The following is a 16,053-nucleotide window of genomic DNA, read 5'->3' on the forward strand; positions in this document are numbered from 1 at the left end:
CCTTTCTGTAGTGCAGACTGCAGGGGAGAGCCAGGGAGCTTCCTTCCAGCGGAACTGTGAGGGAGAAATGGCGCCAGTGTGCTGAGGGAGATGGCTCCGCCCCTTTTTCGGCGGACTTTTCTCCCGCTTTTTTTATGGATTCTGGCAGGGGTAATTACCACATATATAGCCTCTGGGGCTATATATTGTGGTTATTTTGCCAGCCAAGGTGTTTTTATTGCTGCTCAGGATGCCCCCCCCCCAGCGCCCTGCACCCTCAGTGACCGGAGTGTGAAGTGTGTATGAGGAGCAATGGCGCACAGCTGCAGTGCTGTGCGCTACCTTGGTGAAGACTGAAGTCTTCTGCCGCCGATTTTCCGGACCATCTTCATGCTTCTGGCTCTGTAAGGGGGACGGCGGCGCGGCTCCGGGAACGAACACCAAGGACGGGTCCTGCGGTCGATCCCTCTGGAGCTAATGGTGTCCAGTAGCCTAAGAAGCCCAAGCTAGCTGCAAGCAGGTAGGTTCGCTTCTTCTCCCCTTAGTCCCTCGTTGCAGTGAGCCTGTTGCCAGCAGGTCTCACTGTAAAATAAAAAACCTAACATATACTTTCTTTCTAGGGGCTCAGGAGAGCCCCTAGTGTGCATCCAGCTCGGCCGGGCACAGAAATCTAACTAAGGTCTGGAGGAGGGGCATAGAGGGAGGAGCCAGTGCACACCAGACAGTACCAAATCTTTCTTTTAGAGTGCCCAGTCTCCTGCGGAGCCAGTCTATTCCCCATGGTCCTTACGGAGTTCCCAGCATCCACTAGGACGTCAGAGAAAAAATGATATTTTACAGTAAGACTTGTATTAATTCACATTGAGGCGAAGTTGGAAGCAAAGCACAAAAAGCAAGTAGCTCTGTACATGGACCATAATGCAGTGCAAAGGGTACAAATACATTTATCTTTTACATGTAGGGCAAATACCAGCTGCTTTTGAATGTAGCCCACAAATATTGAACAGCTTGATTTGTACACTATAAATTAGATCTGTTTGGTCATTCTCTTCATTTATCTGCACATATTAGATCTCCGCCTCCTGCAGTGCACCATGGATTTACTTTGTTTTTTACCTTTTCTCCCAACTCAGAATTAGCACCTTTGTAAAGCGAAAAACATACTATGCAATTATTTGGCCAATTTGCCAATAATTGGGACATCGGACTGTTTGTGGCCAGGAAATCCTTGGCCACAAACTCGAACAAATGATTTTCCGATCAACCGTTCCAAAGCAAAAATCTCAGCCACAATCTTCACATACTGGCCAGTCTGTGTGCACGCATTTTCAATAATCTGACCATATGTCCAGGTGGAAAAATCAGGTAGTGTGTGGTTTCCGAAAGTAGCTCACACCCCAATTAAGGTTGGAGACCACTGGCTTATACTGATCAAATTGATGTGCAACATCCGTGTGCGAGTCTGAAGCTGTAAGAAGTGCTCCAATGTGAGCATCAGCGGCTTTTCCCCACATCAAGTTCCACTGTGCTACTGCTGTGACTTAATGTCTGTAAAACCAATTCCTTGCCATAAAAACGTTGCAGCCTATCATCTCTGGAACACTGGCTCTTCTGTGCTTTTGAAATGTGACTAAGATGCAAAGTTTACAGAAAAATACAGAACATCTCTCCTCTCAGAGCGTATCATATGGCGAATGGACAACCAGTAAATGAGGACACATCGGTATTTGCATTAGTGACCACAGCATAAAAAAACTAGAGGGTGCTCACTTCATCAATACAGAAATGCACCAAACCTATGGGGTGTTCAAGAAAAATAGTTAAAGAGGAAATCAAGTGATATTACTCACAGCGATTAATCAGACACTGGCATTTTTCTAGTGATATTTACAAAAAGTAGAGAAAAGCCCATCTTAATCACTGTATATGTTTGTACCAGTGTCCCAAATTTTATTTTAAAAGGGCAAAAAATAAATAGGATTTTAATGGGTCTGGGACTCCATGTCGACACCAAAAAAAGTCGACACCAAATGGTCGACACACCTTAGGTCGGCGTGGACAAAAGGTCGACATGAGTTTATTTTTTGTGTCGTTTTCTTCGTAGAGTGATTACCATTCCCAATTGTAGTCCACGTGGATCGTAAAGTATGAAAAAGTTGAAAAAATTAAAGAAAAAAAAATTATATGAAAACCTCATGTCGATCTTTTTCCATGTCGCCATTGTTCATGTCGACTTTAGGTGTGTCGACCATTATGTGTCGACCTGGAGTCCGGATACCGATTTTAATTACCTACTGGTAAATCCTTTTCTCATAGTCCATAGGAGATACTGGGAATCCATTTAGTACCATGTGGGTATTAGACGGGTCCACTAGGAGCCATGGGCACTTTAAGAATTTGATAATGTGCACTGGCTCATCCCTCTATGCCCCCCCTACCAGACTCAGTCTAGGAAACTGTGCCCGAGGAGACGGACATATTTTGAGAGAAGGATATGGATAAGGAAAGTAGTGAGATTTCGAACCAGCACAACCAGAACAAGAGGAAAGCCATGCTAACCAAACTTGAAAACAAGAACAGCAACTGCTGAACCAAACAACAGTAGTTAAACAAGCAATGCCGATACACCACGGGCAGCCGCCCAAGAGGAAACATCCAACCTAGTAGAGTGGGCCTGTACAGATTTTGGAATCAGCAAGCTTGCAGTGAAATAAGCATGCTGGATAGTGAGCCTGATCCAGCGAGCAATAGACTGCTTTGAAGCAGGACACCCAATCTTGTTGGCATTATATAGAACGAACAGCGAGTCCGATATCCTGTGACGAGTTCGCTTTACATATACCTTCAAAGTCCTTACAACATCCAAGGACTTTGAAGCAGCAGATGCGTCCGTAACAACCGGAACCACAATAAGCTGGTTGATGTGAAACGCGGACACCACCTTAGGAAGAAATTGCAGACGAGTCCGGAGTTCAGCTCTGTCCTCATGGAAAATCGAGTAGAGGCTCTTGTAAGACAATGCCCCCAGCTCCAACACACGTCTTGCTGAAGCCAAGGCCAAAAGTGTTACGGTTTTCCACGAAAGATACTTCACGTCTACCTCCTGTAACAGAAAATAGACAAGGCCGAAATCTGAACTTTTATGGAGTCTAGGCGTAGGCCTACATCCACTCCCATCTGTAGAAAAAGCAGGAAACGTCCCAGATGAAATTCCACCGCAGAATATTGTCTGCTCTCACAACAAGAAACATATTTCTTCCAGATACGATGGTAATGTTTTCACGTTACACCCTTCCTGGCTTGGATCATAGTCAGGATGACTTTGTCAGGAATTCCTCTCCTGGCTAGAATCAGCCGTTCAACTTCCATGCCGTCAAACGTAGCCATGGTAAGTCTTGATAAACGAACGGGCCCTGCTGTAGAAGATCCTCTTGAAGAGGTAGAGGTCACGGATCTTCTATTAGCATCTCGAGAAGATCCAAATACCAGGCCCTTCGCAGCCAGTCCGGAGCAATGAGAATTGCTTGAACCCTTTCCCTTTTTATTGTCTTGAGAATTCTTGGGATCAGAGAAATGGGAGGAAACAAGTACACAAGCCCGTAGACCCCGCTTGAGCTTCTTGTTGAGTGGAGAGTCCATCATTTTCCCCAGAAGGCAGATGCACTGAGATTCGGGTCAGCTCCAATACAGCCCGAACCATTGACTGGATCACCATTGCCTTTTCCAAGGGAAGAAAACACTCAGACTGTGTCCAGTATCATTCCCAGAAATGTAAGCTTCCGCATTGGTGCTAGGTGTGATGTTGGAAGGTTCAGAATCCACCCATGATCCAGGAGTAATCTAGTCGTGACACCACTGTTTTCCGACAAATGCTCCCTGGACGCAGCCTTCATCAGAAGATCGTCCAGGTAAGGAATTACGTTCACTCCCTGTCTGCGGAGTAGCATCATCATCCCTGCCATCACCTTGGTGAACACCCTTAGTGCCATAGAGAGACCAAATGGCAGGGTCTGAAACTGGTAGTGACAGTCCTGCAGTGCAAACCATAGATAAGCCTGATGAGGCGGTCAGATTGGAATGTGAGGGTACGCATCCTTGACACCCAGAGACGCTAGGAATTCCCCCTCTTCCAGACCTGAGATCACCGCTCTCAACTTGAACACTCGTAAGTATGGGTTCAATGATTTGAGATTCAGGATCGGTCTTACCGAAACGTCCGGTTGCGGTACTACAAACAAGCTGGAATAGTATCCCTTGTTTTGTAGATGAGATGGAATTGGAACAATTACCTGTGACAGTAACAGTTTTTGAATGGCGATTTGAAGAATCTGCGAGGTAGGAGATCCTGGAACTCCAGCCTGTAGCCCTGGAATATAAGGTCTATGACCCAGGGATCCTGGCAAGATCTTGTCCAGGTGTGACTGAAGAATTTTAGTCGGCCTCCCACCCGCCTGTTTCCCAGGCATCACAATCCACCGTCATGCGGAAAGCTTTGAGGAGGCAGAGCCAGAGCTCCGTTTCTGTGAAGCAGCAGCCGCTGGTTTGTGCGATTTACCTCTAGCCCCTGGCGGCGGTAGAAGCACCTCTAGACTTGCCCTGAAACTTTGCAGTCCGAAAACACTGTAAACTGGGTCCGGAGTAGGCCTTCCTAGCTGGCAGACCTGCAGACGGTAGATAGGTGGACTTACACGCAGTAGCTCGCGAAATTCACTTGTCAAGTTTGTCGCCAAATAAGGCTTAACCTGTGAAGCTTCGCCTTCCACACCTTTCTTGGATTCCGCATCAGCAGTCCATTGACACAGCCATAATCCCCTGCGTGTCGACACAGCCATAGCTGTGGTGCGTGTGTAAAGCAACCCTCTCTCTTTAATGGCTTCAACCATAAAGAGCGCAGAGTCTTGTATATGCTGCAGGAGTAGAAGAATTTTCTCTTGAAGTAAGGTATTTAACCCCTCAATTAAATTACCAGACTATTTAGCAACGGCTTGAGTAATCCACCCACGTGCTACAGTGGGTCTCTGGGCCACCCCTGCATCTGTATATAAAGACTTGAGTGTAGTCTCAATCTTGCGATCAGCTGTATCTTTTAGGGAGGCTGCACCAGTCACAGGTAGTGTGGAGACTGACGTAGCCACTATCGGTGGATTTTCACATTTTTTCCTATACTCAGGAGGAAAAGGAAAAGATAAGAACAGCCTAGGATTTCAAAATTTCTTATCTGGATTAACCCACGGTTTCTTCAAACAGGGTATTTAGTTCCTTTGACACAGGAAAAGTGGCTGAGGATTTTTTCTTTATATTAAAGAAAGATTCCTCACACTCCTCTGTCACCTTATCAGGGATATTTAGGACGTCTCCGACAGCATCAATGAGAGCCTCTACAACCTGCGACAGAGTACCCTCACCTGCCTCTAAGTCCACCTCACCTTCCTCCTTTTCTGACCCTTCATTATCAGAGTCAGAATGCAGGCTGTGTGCCAAAGTACGTTTTTGCGGACAAATGGCAGAGGACTGAGAGGCTGGTCTGAGTACTGAGTTCTTTTGCATAAACTCAGCCATACACTGTCTTAAGTATTGAGTCTCTTTCTCATTACGGGATAGTTTAGTAGAAATGGTGGAGATCATCCCCCTAATGGAGTCCAGCCATTCTGGCTCCACCCCACTAGCCTGAGAAGTGATACTACACTGAGCACACACTAGTGAACCCCCTGGAGAAGAGGAACACTGTGCCTTACAAGAAACACACTCTTTGCCTGACATACTGCAGCAGTGACAGCACACACTCAGGAAAAGGTTAAGTGCACAATTAACCCACAAAGAGCCCTTCCTGAGACACACACAGAGAGGATAGATCAGCACAAGGCACCCTTATCGCTAAAGCCAAGCTTAGCTGGGTCGCAGACTAAGTACCTAGATTAAGAACTTAGTACACTAATATATAGCTCCCCCCTGCTATGACCCCCTGGTACCGCTGAGATAATCTGGAGGCTCTCCAGAGGAGTTGCGCGTCCCTGTCAGTCAGTGTCTGTGTCAGCTGCAGTAGGGCAAAATGGCGCCTGTGAGCTGCTGGATCCGCTCACAGTGAAGCCCCACCCCTTCAATGGCGCACGGTCTTCCCACTCTTCTTTATACTGGCTTAGTGTCTTAATGCATAAAATGGAGACAGTCCCCTTTTAAACATGTATTGCCAGTCTGGGTACTGTGTACACTACAGTATACTAAGGGGAACATTTACTAAGTAGTGATAAGAGCGGTGAAGTGAGCCAGTGGAGAAGTTGCCACATCAACCAATCAGCAGTTCTGTATCATTTTATAGTATGCAAATTACAGATGTTTCTTCAGTGCCGATTGGTTGCCATGGGCAACTTCTCCACTTGCTCACTTCTCCGCTCTTATCACTGCTTCGTAAATGTCCCCCTAAGTCTGGAGACTCATTCTGCCCCGTGTAGAAGCCGTGCATCTCCGTACCCTTATGCCGCCATAATGGCCGGCGACCTGCTAACCGGGACGCCGGCTTAGTACTAATCACTCTTCTTTCTTCTGGCTCTGTTAGGGGTGGCGGCGTTCTGCGGGAATGTACGCTCGCCGTGGTGGGGCTTGCGAATAGTTCCCTCCGGAGCTAGCATCCTGTCAGCGAGGAACAAGACCATTAACCCTTACTCTGGTTGGTTCCTCCACCCCCCCCCCCCCCCCCCCAAGTCCCACGAAGCAGGCAGGCTGGTGCCACCCAAACAGTAAGTGCAGACTTAGGTAATAATTAGACTGAGGATTTTGACTTAAAAAAAAAAAAAAACATTTTTTTTCCTTACACAGGAAATGTAGGCTGTCATGTTAGAAAACTGTTCAGATCATTTGTGAAACGAATAAGCCACTTGTATTGTGCCTATAAATGCTATTTAATCAACATCTTCCACTTGAAAAAAAAAATCTTTTTGGTTAGTTTATTTTTTTTATACAAAATCCTCCATCTAGTCATCATAAAAGCATAATAACGTTTTCCGAGACCATTCTGGATTATATTTCAAAAACAGGATAAAGGACTTTCAGTTGCCTAACTTTGTCTAAAGCATACATACCGCTTTCTTAGATGGCAAATCAAAGTCAGTCTTCCTCTTTCTTGGAGTACTCAGTACATTGGCGTTTGCCTGCTCACTCCTTGTAGCAGAGCCACATGACTGCTGACCCTCTGCAACAGGACTACACTGGTCAACCAAATTTGGTTCTGTAGTCGAACCTTCCTAGAAAAAGAAAAGCAATAAGGGAATTTCAGCATAATATTAAGCTGAATTTATAATAGAGCTAAATATCCGTGTCAGTATGGCAGGATTATGAAAAAAATGATATTTTACAGTAAGACTTGTATTAATTCACATTGAGGCGAAGTTGGAAACAAAGCACAAAAAGCAAGTATCTCTGTACATGGACCATGATGCATTGCAAAGGGTACAAATACATGTATTTATTTTTTACATGTAGGGTAAATACCAGCTGCTTTTGAATGTAGCCCACAAATATTGGACAGCTTGATTTGTACACTATAAATTAGATCTGTTTGGTCATTCTCTTCATTTATCTGCACATATTAGATCTCCGCCTCCTGCAGTGCACCATGGATTTACTTTGTTTTTTACCTTTTCTCCCAACTCAGAATTAGCACCTTTGTAAAGCGAAAAACATACTATGCAATTATTTGGCCAATTTGCCAATAATTGGGACATCGGACTGTTTGTGGCCAGGAAATCCTTGGCCACAAACTCGAACAAATGATTTTCCGATCAACCGTTCCAAAGCAAAAATCTCAGCCACAATCTTCACATACTGGCCAGTCTGTGTGCACGCATTTTCAATAATCTGACCATATGTCCAGGTGGAAAAATCAGGTAGTGTGTGGTTGAGGTCAATTTTTCCATCGCCCAATTCCAGAGATTTCACGAGAAATTGGGCAATTATTCAGGGGATAAAATAAAATGAGTAGCAAAGATATCGGAACCCCCCCACCTAGGCAAATAAATCGGCCCAACCAAAAATATTGCCAGTTAGTACTTAGCTTTAGAGACCCATGCTGGGTACACACTACTAAGCAATATATCGCTCATCCAGCTGAAACACGATATATCATAGCACCAATCTGCACATGTACACACAATCTGTGAATGACAGATGTGATATACTGTACAGATATATTGTTTATATCTTACAGGGTGTACACGGGCCATTAACACAAGTTTTAACATATACATTTTTTTCAAATTGAACACAGGTTTATTTTTGTTTTTTTAAAGATGAATGCAATAGCAAAGTGCCATACTAGGGCTATTTTTTAGGTTAAAAAAAAATAAATAGTTTCTCTGTTATACCCAACACAATTACAGAAAATGTAGTTGTCGCATATAAGACAAGCCAAGTCCATCACCATTTTGTAAAGAAAACTTCTACTTGGTAATTCCCCTCAACTCCAATTTAAGAGCCTATTATTTATTTTATTTTTATGAGAAAGCGCTATAAATAACTTGTCAACCTATATTGAAAACTCAAAAGATACACAGCTACAAAAATTATTTCTTTTTTTACAGCATCACGTATGGGATATTTTTACTCATTTTCATGGAATGGCCCACACGACTGCACAATATGTTGGCCACAGGTACCATTGCAAATGGCATTAGAAGTGGGAAGGCATATTTAAATGGTTCTTCTAGCCAGAACAATCATGAGGATAATAGGTAAGTGAGTAGTGTTCATTCTAGCACATCAGCACTGAGATACAAACCAGCGTGTGCTAGAAGCACCAGAGCAGAGAGCAAGACCCCAGGCAGGAACGAAGAACTGCAAGGGTTGTGACAGGTGCAGGGTGCTAGAATGAACAGGTTGGGCTTCATTTAGTTTACAGAAGTGGACATGTTACCCATAGCAACCAATCAGATTCTGGCTACTATCTTCTAGAAGGTGCTAGATAAATAAGTAGAATCTTATTGGTTGTTATGGGCAAAATCTCTATATTTGAAAACTTGCACTTTAGTAAATATACCCCTAAGTGGTTATGCTTACTAAAATCGGTCTGGTCCCTTGCCCAAGTGTGTACCCCACATAAAAGTCCAGCTCACTTAAAACCTGCCGATTTCGGCTTATGGCAGATATCAGCTAGAAAGTGCCCGGAGGCATGGGCCTCCCATCTAGCCAATATCGACCCTGCATGCACAGGCTATTTTTTTTACGACACCGATCCCGCAGGAGCACGCATCAGCATTGCAAGAGCATGCACATGGTGCGATGTGCTGTTACTTTTCTTACAATTGTGACTATATAGTCAAAATCATCAGGACAAATTACACCGTGTGTATGCGGCTTAAGGTTTGAAGATCAGTTTAGCGCATCAGACTTTACCCAATGTTTTTGGGTCCTATATTCATTTGTTGGGGCAGAGATCATCAGCAGCTATGCAGAGTAGAATAGTAAATCTCTTCTATTTACATTTGATGGTTGAAAAGGTATTATAAATGGTAAAAAAAAAAAAAAAAAAGTAATCATTTAAGAAAAACAGTACACAGAATACACAAAGTTGGTACATGACAAAATTTCTGAAGAGCATACAATAGCTAACATGGCTAAGACGGACATACACTTTCAGAGTTTTGGAGGATTCTATCCATGGTGTTTAACTCTGTAGTTATTGGAGATTTTCTGTCTACAGCGATTCCTATCTTTTCCATATGTACACTTTCCAATTCCTGTTTAATTCAGTAATAATTCATCCCTTTTCCTGCAAAAAAATAAAATAGATTAATAAAACAAAATGATGCAACCATTCACACTGTAGCAATGTAAAGGTAGCCTAAATGTTCTTTTCAACATTTGCATGGAGGTGCAATATATTTGGGCTCTGGTAAGTACCATCTCTAAACTATTTAGAGGACATTCTACGAAAGAAAAAAGTGGATTTTTGTCTTACCTGTAAAATCCTTTTTTCGGAAGCCGTGGTGGGCACTGGGACTGTGGGGTATGGTGTAGGAGCATTGCGGGCACCAAGGGGTTAAACTTCCGCAGAGTCTCCTCCTCCCCTATACCCCGCCTGCCCATGGGAAGCCAGTTGTATCTTAACAAGCCTCAAGAACAGGTACCGGAGAGAAGAAACCGAAAAGAAAAAGGACCGGTACACACATACACACTGTACTGCCCCGGTCAAGAGGGCCATGGCACGGAGTGCCAGTAGGAAGGACACCTCAGCAACGGAGTGTGACGGCGAGGGCCCAGTGTCCACCACGGCTTCCAAAAAAGGATTTTACAGGTACGACAAAAATCCCCTTTTTTCTGTCAGCCTACGTGGACACTGGGACATCCCAAAGCTGTCCCGTTACGGGCGGCAACGCTTCCGAGCTGCACTGAGAACACGACGCCCAAAAACCGCATCAGCCGAGGCGAACGTGCCAAACTGATAGGATTTGATGAAAGTGTTTGCGGAAGACTACGTAGCTGCCCTGCAAAGCTGCTCAGCAGAAGCGCCGTGGTGAAGAAGAGCCAACTGACCGAGTGGAATGAGCTCCGACGGATGCTGGAATAGGCCGCCCAGCCAGCAGATAAGCTTGTCTAATGGCAATGCGGATCCAACGGGCCAAAGTTTGCTTAGATGCAGGCCAGCCATGCTTGCGGACATCGTAAAGAACGAAAAGGGTGTCCGATTTGCGGAAGGATTTCGTTCTGGCAGCATAGGTAGAGAGAGCCCGTACAACATCCAAAGTGACCAAGGACTCCTCCATAAATCTGTCGTGGTGGGTAGTAAGGAGGGAACCACAATCTCTTGATTGATATGGAACCTGGAAACAACTTTAGGAAGATAATCCATTCTAGTACGTAGGACTGCCCGATCCAAGTGGAAAACTAGGAAAGGAGACCTGTGAGACAGGGCACTCAAGTCAGAAACCCGGCATGCCGAAGCATTTGTCAACAGGAAGACAGTTTTCCAAGTAAGCCAAGAACGGTCCACAGAATCCAAGGGTTCAAATGGAGCCCGCTGAAGCATCGAGAGGACTAAAGACAAGTCCCATCGATGAACAGGAGGGACAAAAGGGGACTGCAAGCGTAGCACCCCCTGCAGAAAAGTGAATAGCCGAAGAATTGGCCACCTTTCGTTGAAAGAGAACCAAAAGAGCAGACACCTGCACTTTCAGGGAGGCAAGCCGAAGTCCCAAGTCCAAACTGGCTTGTGGAAAAGCCAAAACCCTGGACACCTGATATCTCAAGGGATTGAAGTGATGATCCGAGCATCACTGAAAGTACCGTCGCCACACTCTATGATATATGCGGGCCGAAGACCGTTTTCTGGCTAAGAGCATAGTGTCAATGACTGGGTCCGAGAACCCCGACCTCTCAACAGCCACCCCGTCAAAGCCAGGTGGGGTAGGTCGGGGTAAAGGCAAGGGCCCTGGGATAGGAGGTCCAGACGAAGAGGCAGGCGAAATGGAGGCTGAATGGAGAGGCTGCAAAGATCCGTGTACCAAGTCCATCTTGGCCAATCTGGGGCGATGAGTATGGCCGTGACCCGCTCCTGCTTTAGACGTCTGAGTAAATGTGCTAGGAGAGCAAATCGGCAGAAACACAAATCTTCAGAAAGGACCAAGGAGCTTTTAGAGCGTCCACCAGAAATGCGCCTGTATCCCGAGTTCGAGATCCGTACCAAGGAAGTTTGTGATTTGTAACGGGAGGCCATCAGATCTATGTGCGGCCAACCCCAGCAAGTCACTAGATGGTGGACCTCTGGGTGAAGTGACCATTCTCCGGAATGGAAGTCCTGTTGACTCAGGAAATCTGCCTCCCAATTCTGTATTCCGGGGATGTAAATCGCCGATAGAGCTGGTAGGGAGCGTTCTGCCCAACAGAGGATGTGACCAACCTCTTGATTGGAGGCCTGACTTCTGGTGCCTCCTTGACGGTTGATATAAGCGACCGCCGATGCGTTGTCTGTCTGGATCCGGACAGGCTTGCCGAGAAGAAGAACGCCCACTTGGTAAAGAGCTCTGTATATTGCTCGGAGCTCCAGGACATTGATGTATAGAGTCGTCTCTTGAGCCGACCAACGACATTGGAAGGAGTGGCTGCCCGTGACCGCTCCCCAGCCCCGTAGGCTGGCATCCGTGGTCAGAATGACCCAGTCCTGGGTCCGGAATGGGCAGCCCATTATGAGATGGGACGACTGAAGCCACTACAGGAGCGACAGGCGAGTGTCCCTGGATAGTGAAATCCGACTGGACCAGTTGCAGTGGTCTGGAATGGAACTGGGCAAAATCCAACATGTCAAAACAGGAGACCATCTTGCCTAGAACCCTCATGCAAAGATGAAGGGAAACACTACGATGTTTGAGGAAAGCCTTGATTAACGTCTGGATATCCACTACCTTGTTCCTGGATAGAAACACACGCTGAACCTGTGTGTCCAGAATCGCCCCTAAATGAAGCATGGACTGGGACGGAGTTAGGCTGGACTTGCGCCAACTGATCAGCCAACCATGGGATTGCAACAGCGCAATTGTGACCCTTAGATGCTGTTGTAAGGCCATTTAAGACTGAGCGAGGAGAAGATTATCCAGGTATGATTCCCTGTAAGCGCAGTTGGGCAGCCATGACTTTGGTAAAGACTCTCGGTGCTGTGGAGAGACCGAAAGGCAGAGCCCGATACCGATAGTGGTTGCTCCAAAGAGCGAAACGCAAGAACCGTTGATGGTCCGGCAGAACAGGGATGTGTAGGTAGGCGTCCATGAAGTCTTCCGGTTCCCGCGCCTGCACGATGGACCAGAGAGACTCCATCCTGAACCTGGGAACACACAGAAAAAGATTCAACTTCTTCAGGTTGAGAATGGGTCTGAAAGAACAGTCTGGCTTTCGTACCAGGAACAGATTTGAGTAGAAACCAATACCCCTTTGAGCAGAGGGGACTGGAACAATGACCTCTGCTGTCAGGAGGGATCTGATGGAAGACTGAAGGGTAGTGGCCTTGCCACGTACACTGGCAGACTGGTGGTAAAAAAATTGACGAGGTGGCCGCTCCAGAAAGGAGAGGGCGTATCCCCTGAATACTATGCCTGACTTCCAAGAGTCGGATGTGGAAGTTAGCCAGATGTCGGCGAATAGTAAAAGCCGACCGCCCACCATGGAGGAGTGTCCTGGTGGGGACCCCTCACGTCATGCTGAAGGTTTGACGGGTTGCTTAGGGGTTTCACGACATCCAAACCAGGACTGTCGAACTTTCGGTTTGGTAGATTTAGAAGAGGAACCATGTACAGGGGAGGAAGACTGACCATTTGGTTTGCCCTGAGGGCAAAATTAGCGAAAGGAAGACTGCTTGAACTTTGGAGCCGAAGGCAGAAAAGCAGTCTTGGCAGTTGCCAGGTTAGTCACAATTTTATCCAATTCAGGTCCAAAGAGGATGTCACCCATAAAGGGGAGAGACTCTAAAAGTTTCTTAAGAGTCATTATCCGCTTTCAACGAGTGAAGCCACAAGGCAAGCCTACCCGCCACCGAGACTGCAGAGATTTTGGCGCAAATGTACTCAAATCTATAGCTGCCTCATCCAGGTAAGTGCTAGCTTCTCTGATATGGTCCACCATGAAGAGTAAATCAGAGCGTAGTGTCCAAAATTGGAGGCCATCTGTTAGAGCATCTGCCCAACTACCGATGGCTAAAGACATCCAGGGCGAGGCAAATGCAGGACGGGTAGCTGCGCCTGCATTAGTAAAGATTGTCTTGAGGAATTGGTCCAACTTTTTATCATCTGGATCCCGTAAAGACATCAGGAATAGGCAGGGTGGTTGACTTGACCAATCTGGCCACATGAGCATCCATTGGAGGAGGTGTCTCCCACTTCTTTTGTTCTTCTTCCGGTACCGGATAGAAGTTAATAATGCGGCGAGACACCAGAAATGTCTTATTCAAGTGCGCCCAAGGTTCCTTGAAAGCAGCGCTCAGGTGAGTAGAGGGAGGAAACGCTGCAAGATCCTTCTTCTTACGTTTAAAGAAAGGCCCCTCAGCATCTGCAGGCGCATCCGTATTTTTAATCTGCAGCTGCAGACGAACAGCCTTGATGATATCATCCACCCTGGTCTGCGTCATACGGTCATCCTGAGACTGAAGGGTATCATCCCCCAGGGTCTGCGAAGAAGCATCCTCATCCGAAGAGGCGTCAGACTGGGATTCCTCCGTAAGCGAGACAGAAGATCCCCGGCAGGACTTTTGCCGAATGGTAGAAGTCAGAGCCTTTTGTAGGGAATTGGAGACCTGAACCAAGCCCTGCACAGATTGAGAAAGATCGCGCACCCACGTTGGCTCAGCAGAGGATTGCTGTGGGGGCAGTGGCTTTGCGGGAGAGACTGAAACAGAAGACGAAGGTAACCTGGAGGCTGCCAGTTGAGAAGCCAGCTCCTGCATGGCCGAAGACAAAACCGCCCAAACAGATCCACTTGGGGCCGACGCCTCCGGTGCGGACCCACCCGACTTGTTGCAAATAGGAAAAAATTTCCTTGCAAGACGTGCAGTTCCTTCTGGGAAGCTTTGGAAGAAATCCCTCTGGATGACTTCTCCAAACCTGTAAGGGCAGAACGAACAAATATATATATAAAATTATATATATATATATATATATATATATATATATATATATATATATATATATATATATATATATATATATATATATATATATCCATCCTCGTAATCGGCACTCCAATCTTTAAACAGAATAATGCCCGGTGCCTTCTCGTGCAGGTGCACCCGCTGTATATGCAAAGGAATGAGCCGCACTCCCAGGTCTTATCCAAAAGAAGGGGTTCTCAACCAGTCAATAAATGCAACGTTTCGGTACTTTTATTTCAACCGTCGTCAGGCTTATCACAAAGAAATAACAAACAATCTTACCTTTAAATAACATACAATGTAACACGTGCAGTAGTCACCGGATGTCCAGAGCCCTGGACTTCCTCTGACATACGTCAGACATGACCTCACTAAACAATAATTAACCCTTCACCATGAAGCATAAAAATAAGGAAAAACTGGAAAGAACAAAAGAAACAAAAAACAACCATAATAATAAATGTATCCATATACTGAACAGATAAACATCATTGTTACACATGAATTTGATTTCATAAATAGAATACATTATTGCACATGATAAGCTTTGCGTGACAATCACAAATAAGCAAAAGATCCACAAAACCAGTAACCTATAAGAAACTACTAAATGATAATGACTCATTCAGACCATTGGGAGCCATAGTATTGAGACGATGAATCTATCGCGTCTCACACTGGAGTAGCCTTTTATTTCTATCCCCCCCTCTTCTGTTGGCAGGGATGTGATCAATCATTTTGTAACGCATGCTTGATAAATTATGATTGCACTGTCTAAAATGTTTTGCAACGGGCTGATCTATCATTTTACCCTCCAAAATTTGTTTCACTGCACTATGATGTTGAGCCATGCGTTTCTTAAAAGTACAAGAGGTTTTCCCCACATACATAAGCCCACAAGAGCACTTGATGTAATATACGACATATCTGGATGCACACGTCAAACTCTGAGTAATTTTCATAGCTTTACCCGATTGGGGATGACAAAAGGTGTCACCCGTTTCCAGATACATACAAGTGGTACAACCCAGGCACCGAAAGTTACCTGCTTTTCTCCTAAGGAAATGACTTGGTTTAATAGAAGTAAACTCAGAAATGTCGGAGTGTACAAGTAAATCACGTAGATTTCTACCTCTACGATAACAAGGCATCAATCGTTTAGAGGCCAGAGAAGATAGTGCCTGATCTGCCTGTATTACAGGCCAGTGTCTCTTGGCACATCTGTTTAACTGCTTACTGGCAGTAGAGAACTGATTAACAAAAACCATCGTCTCTCCCGTCTTACTCGGTACACTTGGATTTTGTTTGATTTTGGGGGCTGCTAAAGCTCTATTCTTAGCATCCTGTAATAATTTATTAGAATAACCCCGCTCAAGAAATTTAACAATAAGATTATCCATTTGTAGGCGTTCTTCTGCTACATCACTGCAAATGCGGTGTATCCTAAGCAGTTG

At 45.5% G+C, this 16,053-nt stretch overlaps 1 protein-coding gene across 1 annotated transcript in view; it reads right to left on the reverse strand.

Moving 5' to 3' along the window:
* Window positions 1–16,053, reverse strand: part of RNMT (RNA guanine-7 methyltransferase) — a 182,654-nt gene that overhangs the window by 143,639 nt on the left and 22,962 nt on the right. Inside the window, exons 2-3 of the mRNA XM_063923402.1 lie at window positions 9,600–9,739; window positions 7,056–7,217 (exon numbers count right to left, since the gene is read on the reverse strand). Coding sequence (XP_063779472.1) covers window positions 7,056–7,217; window positions 9,600–9,689 — 252 coding nt within the window. The 5' untranslated portion in view covers window positions 9,690–9,739. The remainder of the gene's footprint in view (window positions 1–7,055; window positions 7,218–9,599; window positions 9,740–16,053) is intronic.

This window comes from Pseudophryne corroboree, chromosome 5, assembly GCF_028390025.1.
Source record: "Pseudophryne corroboree isolate aPseCor3 chromosome 5, aPseCor3.hap2, whole genome shotgun sequence".
In the NCBI taxonomy this organism is placed as follows: Eukaryota; Metazoa; Chordata; class Amphibia; order Anura; family Myobatrachidae; genus Pseudophryne; species Pseudophryne corroboree.